Source organism: Cebus imitator, unplaced genomic scaffold, assembly GCF_001604975.1.
Source record: "Cebus imitator isolate Cc_AM_T3 unplaced genomic scaffold, Cebus_imitator-1.0 Scaffold217, whole genome shotgun sequence".
NCBI lineage: Eukaryota > Metazoa > Chordata > Mammalia > Primates > Cebidae > Cebus > Cebus imitator.
Window position 1 is genome coordinate 1,526,238 of NW_016107532.1, and position 11,707 is coordinate 1,537,944.

Here is an 11,707-nt window from a genome sequence, read left to right on the forward strand (position 1 = left end):
GAGTAGCTGGGATTACAGGCACGCGCCACCATGCCCAGCTAATTTTTTGTATTTTTAGTAGAGACGGGGTTTCACCATGTTGACCAGGATGGTCTTGATCTCTTGACCTTGTGATCCACCCGCCTCGGCCTCCCAAAGTGCTGGGATTACAGGCTTGAGCCACCGCGCCCGGCCAAGGCAGAACATTTTTAATTTTATTCAATAAAACTATTTCCATAGGATAAATTTCTAAGAGTGGGGTTAGTGGGAAAAGGGGTATGAAAAGTTTTGTGGCTCTTGATATCAATTACTACTTTTAATAACTCTTTTTATTTTTTGGGCGACGGAGTTTCACTCTTGTTGCCCAGGCTGGAGTGCAATGGCACAATCTTGGCTCACTGAAACCTCCACCTCCCAGGTTCAAGCGATTCTCCTGCCTCAGCTCCAGGGTAGCTGGCATTACAGGCATGCACCACCATGCCTGGCTAATTTTTTGTATATTTAGTAGAGACAGGGTGTCACCATGTTGGCCAGGCTGGTCTTGAACTCCTGACCTCATGATCTGCCCGCCTTGGCCTCCCAAAGTGCTGGGATTACAGGCATGAGCCACTGTGCCTGGCCTGAAGAACTCCTTAGGGGAAAATTTTGGAGACTAGTATGGTCAGTGATATATAAATAGATGAGTTATTGTTTACTCAACTTCAGCAGCATCCACAAAAATGGAACATATGTTATATGAAAAATATCTGAATACTTATGAATGGGAAATATTCTTCTCCAACATTAATTGCAAATATTAAGATGCTATTTATAACATATTTCCATTATAGCTTGCAGCTCACCCTTGATGTAACTGACAGCATCCATTAAGTCTTTCACATCAACTGTTGTCTCACCTGTAAGGCAAGGGAAGTATACCTCAGAGTCAGATGAACTGATGTTACTGAGACCTTCAACATTTATGCTATATGAAGTTCTGAAGTTATGAAGAGCATAAGACTTCAGTAATCTTTTCTTCTTCTTCTTCTTTTTTTTTTTGAGATGGAGTCTCACTCTGTTGCCCAGGCTACAGTGCAGTGGTGTGATCCCAGCTCAGTGCAACCTCTGCCTCCTAGGTTAAAGTGATTCTCCTGCCTCAGCCTTCCAAGTAGCTGAGATTACAGGTGCATGCCACCATGCCCAACTAATTTTTTGTATTTTTAGTAGAGATGGGGTTTCACCATGTTGGCCAGTCTGATCTTGAACTCCTGACCTCAAATGATCCACCCACCTTGGCCTCCCAAAGTGCTGAGATTACAGGCATGAGCCATCACGCCAAGCCAGAATTTACTAATGTTTACATTTTTCCTTATAATTTTATGGACTTATTCTCAGAGATAACAGTGTTATCTTAGAAAGAAAGAAAGTTTCCATTGTAACAAATCTATTCAATTTTTCATTGCTTTAAAGAGACTGGTTACAGTTAAGTATAGGGAGAGAATAAATGACTCTGACCCTATGTACTTTTATTTAGTCAGTTAATCAACAGCACTTTTATAGGCTTTGGGTATACAAAAGTAGGCAAGGTGACGGAGTTCTGGCTCTCAAGGAGTGTACAATGTAGTGAGAGAGAGAGATAATTAACATATAAACAGAAAGGATTTGACGTACTGTTAAGATGCTGTCAAAAATAAAATAGGGCAACATAATAGAGAGTAATAGAGGATGGGACTGATTTAGACAGAAGGTCAAGGAAGGCCTCTCAGAAGAGGATCTATTTGGGTTGAAGCTTGAATGATGAGAAATGAGTAGCCATGTGAAGAACTGGGGAAGAATAAGTAGAAAAAAAGTATGTACAATAGTCGTATGGTGGGACTGAATTTGCCATGATTGAGAGACAGAGGTCAGTGTGATGGGGCCAGATAATGCAGAGCCTTGTAGGGCATGATGATAAAGTCTGGACTTTATTTTGGTTGCAATGGAATGTCACTGGAGGCCTTGGAAAGCTGGAGTAACATGACCTGATTTCAGCTTTCAAAAGACCACTCTGGCTGGTATGGATAGGATAAAGAAACTGGGGAAATGGAGAGCAGACAGGAGCTTGTTTCAGTGGCCCAGTAAAGAGATGACAGTGGCTTGGGCTGTGGTTACGGTAGTGGAGATGGTGACAAGTGATGGATTCAGGACATATTTTTCAAGTTGAACCTAGATTTCTTTTTCGAAATTTTGTTTTCCCTTCTTTCACAGGTGTTGATGAACCTAGATTTAAATGTGGAATATGAAGGAAGGAGAAATCAAAGATGGAACCTAGTCTACCTTCCCCAGTCAACGGGGTGAATGGGATGCCTTTAATGAGATGAGGAGGGCGTGAGATTTTTTAGTAAAGTTAATCAATAATTCCATTAAATTGGTGATAGCTTTTAGAAATCCCAGTGGAGATATCAAATAACTAGTTTGATATGCTATTGCTAACTTAGAGAGATTGAGCTGGAGATATAAATTTACTTTACCAGCTTAGAGAAGGTATCTGACCCAATGAGACTGAATGCAATCTCCTAAGAGGAGAGTGTAGATGAAAAGACAGCCAAGGGTCTAACCTTGGGTCACTTCGTTATTTAGAGATCTTGCAGGGGAGGAACAGTCAGCAAGAAAACTGAGAAGACAATGTCAGCGAGGGAAGAAGAAAACCAGGGGAGTATGGGGCTTTAAAAGTCTAGAGAAAAACACATTTATTTTTCCTTTTCTTGAGACAGGGTCTTGCTCTGTCACCCAGGCTGGAGTGAAGTGGCACACAATCACAGCTCGCTGCAGCCTCCACCTCCCAGGCTCAAGCAATCCCCCGGCCTTAGCCTCTCAAGTAGCTGGGACTATAGGCGCGTGCCACCAAGCCAGGCTATTTTATTTTTTTTGTAGAGACAGGGTTTCACCATGTTGCTTAGGCTGGTCTCTAACTCCTGGGCTCAAGTGATTCACCTGCCTCAGCCTCCCAAAGTGCAGGGATTACAGGCATGAGCCACCACGCCTGGCCAAAAAATGTATTTCAATAAAAAGGGGGTGGCCGCTTATGTCAAATGCTGCCAACATGTCAAGTAAAGTAAGAACAAAGTACGGACTATGAGCCTTGGCAAGAGGTAGGTCATTGACAATCTTGTTGAGAGCTTGTTTGGTGCCATTGTGGAGATAAAAACCTGACTGGAGAATGCTGAAGGGTGAATGGGAGGTGAGGATATGAAGACAATGAGTAATGACAACTTTTCGAGGCAACTCTGCTGTGCAGAGATGATGTGGTAGCTGGCAGGGAACAAGTGTGAGAGAAAAGCACAGCTGCATGTCAAGAGAAATATATAGAGAGATACTGCAAAGAGGGAGAAATTGATGATGCAGGAGAGAGGGGAAATATTGCAGGAGGTAAGTCTTTGAGAAGGCAAAAGGAAATAGGATGCAGGGTGCAAGTGGAAAGGCTGGCCCACGAAAGGAGGATTCTTCCCCTTTATAGCAAGACAAAAGGCAGGGCATGGCTGGGCACGGTTATTCATGCCTGTAATCCCAGCACTTTGGGAGGTTGAGGTGGGTGGATATGAGGTTGGAGTTCGGGACCAGCCTGACCAACATGGAGAAACCCCATCTTTACTAAAAATACAAAATTAGCTAAGCGAGGTGATGCATGCCTGTAATCCTAGCTACTTAGGAGGCTGAGACAGGAGAATCGCTTGAACCCAAGAGGCAGAGGTTGCAGTAAGCCGAGATTGTGCCATTTGCACTCCAGCCTGGGCAGCAAGAGTGAAACTCTGTCTCAAAAAAGACAAAGAAAAAAGGCGGGGCATGTGGGCATAGGTATAGGTAAGTTCATAGAAACAGAGGTAGGAAAATGAGATCTTTCTTCTCTAACTGCATCTATTGTCTCTATGAAGTTTGAGGTGAGATCATCAGTTGAGAGTTGAGGTGAAATTTGGACCGAGAAGGTGTGAAATTGTCTCTGAGAGTGAGAAAGTAAATTTACTTGGAAAATATAGCAGAGACTTTTTTGGCAGTGTTAAGGAACTTGAAGTTTCTGCCCATTATGTGAAGTGAGTTCTATTGGCACGGCTTTGTGATCTTCTCTGGCAATGTTAAGCTGCTCAGGAATAAGCATGAAGTAAAAAGATGGCCGAGTTTTTGCCAAGCAAATTTGAAGTTCTGAGAGTTTGTAAGCTTATATGATGTTGAAGCAGTGAATCTAATTTAAGGAAGGAAAAAAACTGAGACATGGTGATGGTGTTGAATAATAAAATAGTAGGGTCAAAGGTGTGAAGGTCTCCACGTGGCTGGAGTAGCTGGAGTTGGAGTTATGTACTCTGTTCTGGTACAACACGTGATTCAGTAGCATCATGTCATCATATTCAGTTGGTAAATGGACAAATGTCACAGTAATGTGAAAGGTGTGTTGGCTCATACATAATCTTTCCTAAACAAGAAAAGAATTCTTCAACAAGAAAAGAAGAAAATCTTAGGTTGGAGCTACAGCTGGAGCCCTTTCTGTTTCATATTTTAATAAAATTAAAAAATGAGTGCCTGTCAGGAGAATCGCTTGAACCCAGGAGGGGGAGGTTGCAGTGAGCCGAGATTGCGCCATTGCCCTCCAGCCTGGGTGACAGAGCGAAACTCCATCTCAAAAAAAAAAAAAAAAAAATTAGTGCCTGTGATGCAGGAGGGGGAACCAGCTTCACTGGCTCAGAGCTCTACTTCCACCTACACTATTTCAGAATGGCAAGCCAGCTCTTTAACTCCATGTGTGTGTGTGTGTGTGTATTCTTAAATATCTTACAGTTGTTCTGTTCTATTTGCCTGGGCTGTACAAGTTTCCTTGTGCTTTTGGTAGTGTTCTGGTTACAAATTGGTATAGATTTTGAGTGTGCTTCCAGAATTTTCTCCATAAGCTCAGTTACTTTAGTGGATAATTTTACAAAACAGGAGGTTTTTCAGCAATTTCTATGTGGTGTTATTGCAAAAATATCTGCATAGTAAATGAACTGGAAGGATAAAGGTTAGAGAGTGAGTCTATGAAATAGAGATTTTGGAGATGAAGTATTAGGGAGGGACAAGCTCTAGGTCATTACTATGTGAGTGGTAATCAAGATAGAAGGGAGGAAAAAATGACTGAAGTGAAAGATATCAAGGAACAAGAGGTCAGAGTATTGAATGGGTGACCTGTATCAGATGTTTTTAACCTGGGTCTACTGACCCTGTATTGCTAGAATTCAGGGAGGTCTTGAGCTGGAATGGAAAAAAAAAGACTTTAAAAAATAATAATAGTAAAGATAGGGTCTTGCTATGTTGCCTGAGTTGATCTTGAACTTTTGGCCTCAAGCAATCCTCCTGCCTTGGCCTCCCAAAGTGTTGGGATTACAGGTGTGAGCCACAATGCTTGGGCAAAAGTGTGTCTTTCTTTTCACTAGTGATTAACTTAAATTTATTATTTTCTTCAATTATTAACGTAGGCAATAAACCATGAGAATAGTGGCAGAGGCTGTGACTTTGTCACTAATATAAATCACTGACATTTTCAAATCATAATATAGTTGTTCCAAATACGTTGAAATGTTGCTTATGCTCATCATTACTTTATTTTTTATTTATTTTATTTTTTTTGAGACAGAGTCTTACTCCGTTGCCTAGGCTGGAGTGCAGTGGAGCAATCTTGGCTCACTGCAACCTCTGTCTCCTGGGTTCACATGATTCTCCTGCTTCAGCCTCCCTAGCAGCTGGGATTACAGGTATGCGCCACCATGGCCAGCTAATTTTTTTTGTACTTTTAGTAGAGACGGGGTTTCACCATGCTGGCCAGGCTGGTCTCAATCTCCTGACCTCAAATGATCTGCCCTTGGCCTCCCAAAGTGCTGGGATTATAGGAGTGAGCCACCGTACCTGGCCCTCATCATTACTTTAAAATTATAAAAATAATTTGATCTGCTACTAGAAAGTGTTAAATGTTTTAATAAGTACCAGTAATTTATATTTTAATGTTTTGATACATTATATTTTAATATAGTTAGTTTCTTTGTAATCCTATTATTTTATTTTATACATTTTAAAACATTATAATCAGAAGTGATCCATTCATCAGATTTCCAAAGGAGTCCATGACACCAAGTCAAAAGCCCTTGATCTATATGAGAGATACTGAACAACAAGGATAGGAGTAGCAGAGAAGGAAGACAGGGAAGACAGTGAGCCCAGTGCTGTTTCTTATAGGAGGTTTTAAATTGCATCTTGTCTTATTTATTTATATAAAATTAATAATTAATAAACAAATATGTATTCTATTAAGAAATGTTTTTATAACAGGAAAAATTAATTCATAGATAACAGAATTTCCTTTTTTCTTCATCCTGTTCTTTTTTAACAACTTTTCTATCTTCCTCATTATCATCACCACCACACCACCATCCATCATCAAACATTTACTGACTAGTCTAGACTGTATTACACGCATTATATATATTAATTTCAGAGCAAGAAGTGATCATAGAGCCACATTTAGTTAAACTACCATTTTCTATATGAAGAAACTAAGATTAAGTGGTGTTAAATTATTTGTCAGCAAGTCTGTGGCAAAACAGGGACCAGGACCCAGCGCAAAGAAATAATGTATACTACATGAGGAACGTATGCTGGATTCACCAGGGAAAAGAGAAGATTTTTTTCCCCGTTAGACACTGTCAGATGACTTTTTAAAAAGTATATAAAGCAATGGCAAATTTATCAGTAAGTCCCTTTCCTCACATTTTCATAAGAACTAAATATTATCAATCTTGTTAAGTTTTGCCAGTCTAATGAGTGAAGATAGTGTTGCATTGTGTTTTATTTTGCATTTTCATGATTATTGGTGAGGTTAAACATCTTTCCATATGCTATTGGATATTTATATTATATTTCCTCTTCTATGAGTTACCTATTTGTATATTTGCCTATTTTTCTATTATAGTATGTTTCTTATCAACGTACAAGGGCTTTTGCTACCTTAGGGATATTAGCGCTTTGATTTGCAATTATTCATTTCTAATTTATCGTTTGACTTCTGACTTTCTTAAGTTTTCTCTTAAATGTTCCCTTCAATTCATTTTTCTTTCCACTCCTTAAGTGTGTGGCATTCCTAGGCATGACTGAGGCTTCAAGTGGCATCCCTGACATATCTTTTCAAAAACATTTTTGAAGATGGTATTTCATCATGAGTCAGAATTAAGTTTTTACATTTACTTCAAAAAAGGCTAATTTCAGCAATCTAATGGAGGGGCTTAATGTTTCTGTGAAGAGCATAGAGATATATGTAATACTCACCCTCAGTTGGTAGTTGGGTCATGAGTTCCTCAAGTTCCTCTTCCTTGATTTTAATTCCCATGTTTTCCAAAAATGTCTCCATTTTTTTTATTTTGACCTTTGGCCCTTAAGAAAGAAGCGCATGGAATAAGAATATGAGTACTGATGTTTAAGAGTGAAAAGTGTTAATCATGGTCATGCATCAGAAATCCTAATTGGTGGTTAAAGCACAAGAATACAAAGAAACTATTAATGTGTGTGTATGTGTGTGTCTCCCTAGATTTAGATATGTCTGTTAAAAGTTGGAAAGAATTGAGAAAGATAACTGCTGAATTGTTAACAGTATTTACCTTTATGAGGAGGGGATTTGTGGAAGATATGAGAACTTCCATTTCTTTTTTATTTTTAGAAACAGGGTTTTTCTCTGTAGCCCAGGATGGAGTGCAGTGTTGTGATCATAGCTTACTGCATGCAGCCTTGAACTCCTGGGCTCAAGCAATCATTCTGCCTTAGCCTCCTGAGTAGGTAGGATTATAGGTGTGTGTCACCATGCCCAGGTAATTTTAAAATTTTTTGTAGAGATGGGGTCTCACTATGTTGTCCAGTCTGGTCTTAAACTCCTGGCCTCAAGTGATCTGCCTGCCTTGGTCTCCCAAAGTGCTGAGATTACAGGCATGAGCCACTGTGCCAGCCTGTTTCAGTTTTTTTTTTTTTTATAAAGTGGTTAGAGTTGCATAGATTTCTCATAGTATTTTAGTGTTTTAAAACATCTTTTTCTAATTGACAATTGAAATAATAATTATTTACATAGAGTTAGTATGGAAAGATAGGGTATTTTTCTTAATACTGATTCAGGGTCTCTGCTTTGGTTTTCCCTGAGAGGTTAATAGAGAGGAGTAGGCAGGTCTAATGACTCATGGTTAAAACAACAACTAATTATATAAGGCTAGCCAGAAAACTGTTAGAAACTTCCTATAGTGATATGATGTTTTAACTTATATCCCAAAAATCCAATGCATTCAAAGAAGATAAGTTATGTCTTAACAGTGAATCAGTAAATTGGCAGGAAGTGAAGTTGGAACATTTAAAAGAAAATACCAAACATAAGAATTTTTTTTTTTTTTTTTTGAGACGGAGTTTCACTCTTGTTACCCAGGCTGGAGTGCAATGGCGCGATCTTGGCTCACCACAACCTCTGCCTCCTGGGTTCAAGCAATTCTCCTGCCTCACCCTCCTGAGTAGCTGGGAATATAGGCTGCACCACCATGCCCAGCTAATTTTTGTATTTTTAGTAGAGATGGGGTTTCACCATGTTGACCAGGATGGTCTCGATCTCTTGACCTCATGATCCACCCGCCTCGGCCTCCCAAAGTGCTGGGATTATAGGCGTGAGCCACTGCGCCTGGCCTTTTTTTTTTTTTTTTTGAGAGTTTTGCTCTTGTTGCCCAGGCTAGAGTGCAATGGCGTGATCCTGGCCCACTGCAACCTCCACCTCCCATGTTCAACCAATTCTCCTACCTCAGCTTCCCAGCTGGGATTATGGGCATGCACCACCACGCCTGGCTAATTTTTGTATTAGTAGACACAGGGTTTCTGCATGTTGGTCAGGCTGGTCTCGAACTCCCAACCTCAGGTGATCCGCCCACTTCAGCCTCCCAAAGTGCTGGGATTACAGGCGTGAGCCACTGCGCCTAGCCATGATTTTTTTTACTTGTTCTTTCACCATGCTTCCTACTCACCGTTGAGGGCCTTCACACCTTTGAGCAATCTATTCTTATATACCTTTCCACTAGCTGTAAGACAAGACATAATTCAGAATATGGGTTAAATGACGGGAAGACTAACAAAATCAGCACAAAGACAACATAGCATCCATAATTTCAGGGGAAAAAAACCTTCCAATTTATTTGGAAGTTTCTTCTCTTTCACACTTAAGTAAGAATGAAAACAAAGATAAAGAACGCTTTCCCTTTTATAAATCTATCCATTGGTTGAATTAAGTACAGTTATGTCCCTGTTTCTGTCTTTTTTCTTCCTTCTCTTTCTTCCCTGGTTTCCTTCTCATTGGTCATGATGAGATTAGGAAGTGCTCCCAGGGTGACAGGATAATTTAGCCTGGATGGTGGGATACCCCCAGTGAAAGATGTTGCTAGCTTTCAGTATTAAAATATAAGCAACAAAACAGGCAACAATATTTCTTTTCTTTTTCTTTCTTTTTAAAAAATTTTTTTTGGAGAGATGGACTGACCTCGTGATCGTCCCGCTTCTGCCTCCCAAAGTGCCGGGATTACAGGCGTGAGCCACTGAGTCTGGCCAAGATTTCTTTTGGTGTGAGAACTGTGTTTTCTAAAGGAGTTTTACTGGGCATATACATGTATAATTTAAGGAGTTGCCACACACGAGCCCCTAAATCCAAGCTTCAAAGGATGTGCTAAATACTTACTGCGAATTGGCAGAGTTTTCAGCAGCTTCTTGTGGTCCTTATCAGTGAGCACGAGCCCCATTTTCCTCAGCACTTTGCCCAGATTACTGACACTAACTTTCTCTCCTTTGAAAAGATGAGAATTGTTAACAAATAAGAATTTTAGGAAAAGAATAATGATTTCAAATTATGAAAAAATTACTGGCCATGCATGGTGGCTCACACCTGTAAACCCAGCACTTTAGGAGGCCGAATGAAATTTGATAAACTACATAGATTCAAAGGACATGTGGATACAAGGACATATGAGCTTTTCCTTCTCTTTTCTGTCTCTTGCATTAAAAGCATGAATTCTGTTTCTGAACAGTATAAAATCTGTTGAGAATTTATACTTTTAATTCAAGAGAAATAATAGCTCGTATAATTCAGATACAAGGCAAATACTATCATATTACCTGGATTATGGGGCCTTTTGACAGGTAAGCATATTTCTTGGCTAGCTTGCATAAGCTTTCACCTTGAGACTTGAAACTGACTTATATTTTGGTTGTTTAAACAATATAAGGTGGAAAAACATTATCGTTCACAACTCTACATAATATGTCTTTACAGGAAAAATTCCAAAGCAAAGCATAAGATTATAAAACAAACATTTAACCATTAAATATGTAGGGGTGTCAATTTAGCATGTCACTGATAGCCTGAAGAGAAACCTACTGTTTAAATACATTTTTTATGAGACAGGTTTTTTGCTCTGTCACCCAGGGAGGAGTGCAGTGGTGATCATAGCTCACTGCAGCCTCAAACTTCTGGGCTCAGCCACCTCAGCCTGCCAAGTAGCTGGGACTATGGGCATATGCCACCATGCCCCCCCTTTTTATTTTGTAGAGACATAGTTTTGCTTTGTTGTCCAGGCTGGTCTTGAACTCCTGGCCTCAAGTGATCCTCCTGCCTCAGCCTCTAAAAGTGCTGGGGTTACAACAGTGAGCCAACATGTCCAGCCAAATACTACTGTTTAAAAACATTTAAATTTTTTCTCTATAGAGCATTAAGGTCTTAGTTAAAAATGAATGTCCTCACCATGACTTCTGACTTACCTGTAAAAGCTTTTGCTTCATCCATTACCATATTCACATCAACCATTTCATTTTCTGGAAGAAAAGACAAGTCAGACATAGAGGCCAAATCTTAGACAACTGACATGCAAATTTAAGTTGTAATTAAAGGGTTGGAGTACAGCTATTTTTTCTATTTTTCTCTGGTAATTCTTTGAACTCAAAGTGAAGAAGAAGTAGAGGATAGAAATAGAGGATAGATCAAGCTATAAGTTTAAAGTAAATATCTATTTAATACCACTTTCTATAAAGTATTAAATGACTCTTAACATTGAGGTGAAGCAAGTTTAATAGTAATCTCTTCTGTAGGTCTTTCTCTTCCTTCAGACCCATAATGGGAGCATATCTTAATAGACATGATTGAATTTGAAACCTAGAAGTCACTTATGTACATAAACAGTGAACCCTTAAACCCTGAAAGAATGCTATCTTCTTTATCTCCAGTTTTGCTTACGTTCCCCACCCCTACCCCTCAAGACTGTAATCTAGTTGAGTGCAGAAATTATGCCTTAATTTTATTATACTACTACTGGGTTAAAATTTTCCACTCTCTAGTTCAGTGTTTTGCATTTAGTATGTGCTAGCTAAACAAATGAAAGAATTCAGTGATGCAGAAACAGTCACACTGTTGGATGAGAAAAAAAATTGTCATAAAAAAATAAAGGATTCCAAAATATACCTCATCAGTAACAATATTTTCCACCAGGAAGCATTTTTTAGCATTCCTAGTAAATGTGTAGGGACAATATTACAATTAAACAGTAATTTATGGTGATTTTTTTCATGATAGGAGGAAGGGCCAGATAAAATTATGGATAATTATCAATGTTGTTAAGCCCAGGGAGTGTGAGGTTTTAAACTACAAATTATGGCTGGGCGTGGTGGCTCACGCCTGTAATCCCAGCACTTTGGGAGG

General features: G+C 39.4%; 1 protein-coding gene across 1 annotated transcript in view; it reads right to left on the reverse strand.

Moving 5' to 3' along the window:
• Positions 1-783: 783 nt before the first annotated feature.
• LOC108318290 overlaps positions 784-11,707 on the reverse strand; it is a 32,369-nt gene continuing 21,445 nt past the window's right edge. The window contains exons 8-12 of the mRNA XM_017549255.2: positions 10,774-10,827; positions 9,698-9,802; positions 8,994-9,047; positions 7,276-7,380; positions 784-875 (exon numbers count right to left, since the gene is read on the reverse strand). Coding sequence (XP_017404744.2) covers positions 784-875; positions 7,276-7,380; positions 8,994-9,047; positions 9,698-9,802; positions 10,774-10,827 — 410 coding nt within the window. The remainder of the gene's footprint in view (positions 876-7,275; positions 7,381-8,993; positions 9,048-9,697; positions 9,803-10,773; positions 10,828-11,707) is intronic.